Raw genomic sequence first — 693 nt, 5'->3', positions numbered from 1 at the left:
TGTCCGGTATGTGCTGAGACAGGCCCGGGTGTCCGCTCATCCCCAGGGCCGCATGAGCGTGCATCAGGCGCGGCTGGTCGTCCATGTCGGCCCGCTCCGGTGCTCCGGTCCTCCGGTCCTCTGTCCAGCTGCGGCGGAGATTCCTCTGGCAGTCTCTCTGTAAGCACAGTCCTCCTGAGCTCGCTCACTCACTCACAGCTCGAGCCACTATCAGCCCTTTAACCACTAAACTCACCGGTGTGTGTGTGTGGTGTGTTATTAATCAGGTCCCGCGTGAACGCAGCGCTTCATACACTCGCGCGTTATTTCACTGTTTCATCCCGCTGCTTTTGTTACATTGTAGCGCTCTCAGAGCTCAGAGACTCTGCGATGCTTTGGCCCCGCCCCACTCGTCCTGATTGGACGCCGGGACCGTGTAGCTCCGCCTCTGCGTGGCTCTCAGTGCACGTCAATCAGGGGAGACTCTTGCTCTTCATGTTTGTCCGCTGCACATGTGTTTTTTGTTAATATCTCTGATAGCGCACATGTATTTAGAGAGAATGTCACGGGATTCTGTGATAACAAATGTTTGGGGGTGTGATATCCTAATATTAAATTAATGTAATAATATCATTTAATAATCAAATATAATATAATTAATTTATATCATAAAATATTAACTATTCATTTATTTTCTATAAACAATTCATAATG

The 693-nt window shown here is 48.6% G+C and overlaps 1 protein-coding gene across 1 annotated transcript in view; it reads right to left on the bottom strand.

Annotated features, from left to right (window-relative positions):
• pbx1b (pre-B-cell leukemia homeobox 1b) overlaps positions 1 to 352 on the bottom strand; it is an 83,164-nt gene extending 82,812 nt beyond the window's left edge. Inside the window, exon 1 of the mRNA XM_016268140.1 lies at positions 6 to 352. Within this exon, the coding sequence (XP_016123626.1) occupies positions 6 to 85 (80 nt within the window). The 5' untranslated portion in view covers positions 86 to 352. The remainder of the gene's footprint in view (positions 1 to 5) is intronic.
• Between the last annotated feature and the right edge of the window lie 341 nt (positions 353 to 693).

This window comes from Sinocyclocheilus grahami, unplaced genomic scaffold (genome assembly GCF_001515645.1).
Source record: "Sinocyclocheilus grahami isolate Dianchi unplaced genomic scaffold, SAMN03320097.WGS_v1.1 scaffold43.1, whole genome shotgun sequence".
Taxonomy (NCBI): domain Eukaryota; kingdom Metazoa; phylum Chordata; class Actinopteri; order Cypriniformes; family Cyprinidae; genus Sinocyclocheilus; species Sinocyclocheilus grahami.
Note: the sequence above shows the minus strand (reverse complement) of the source record. Positions and strands in the feature narration are given on the sequence as shown.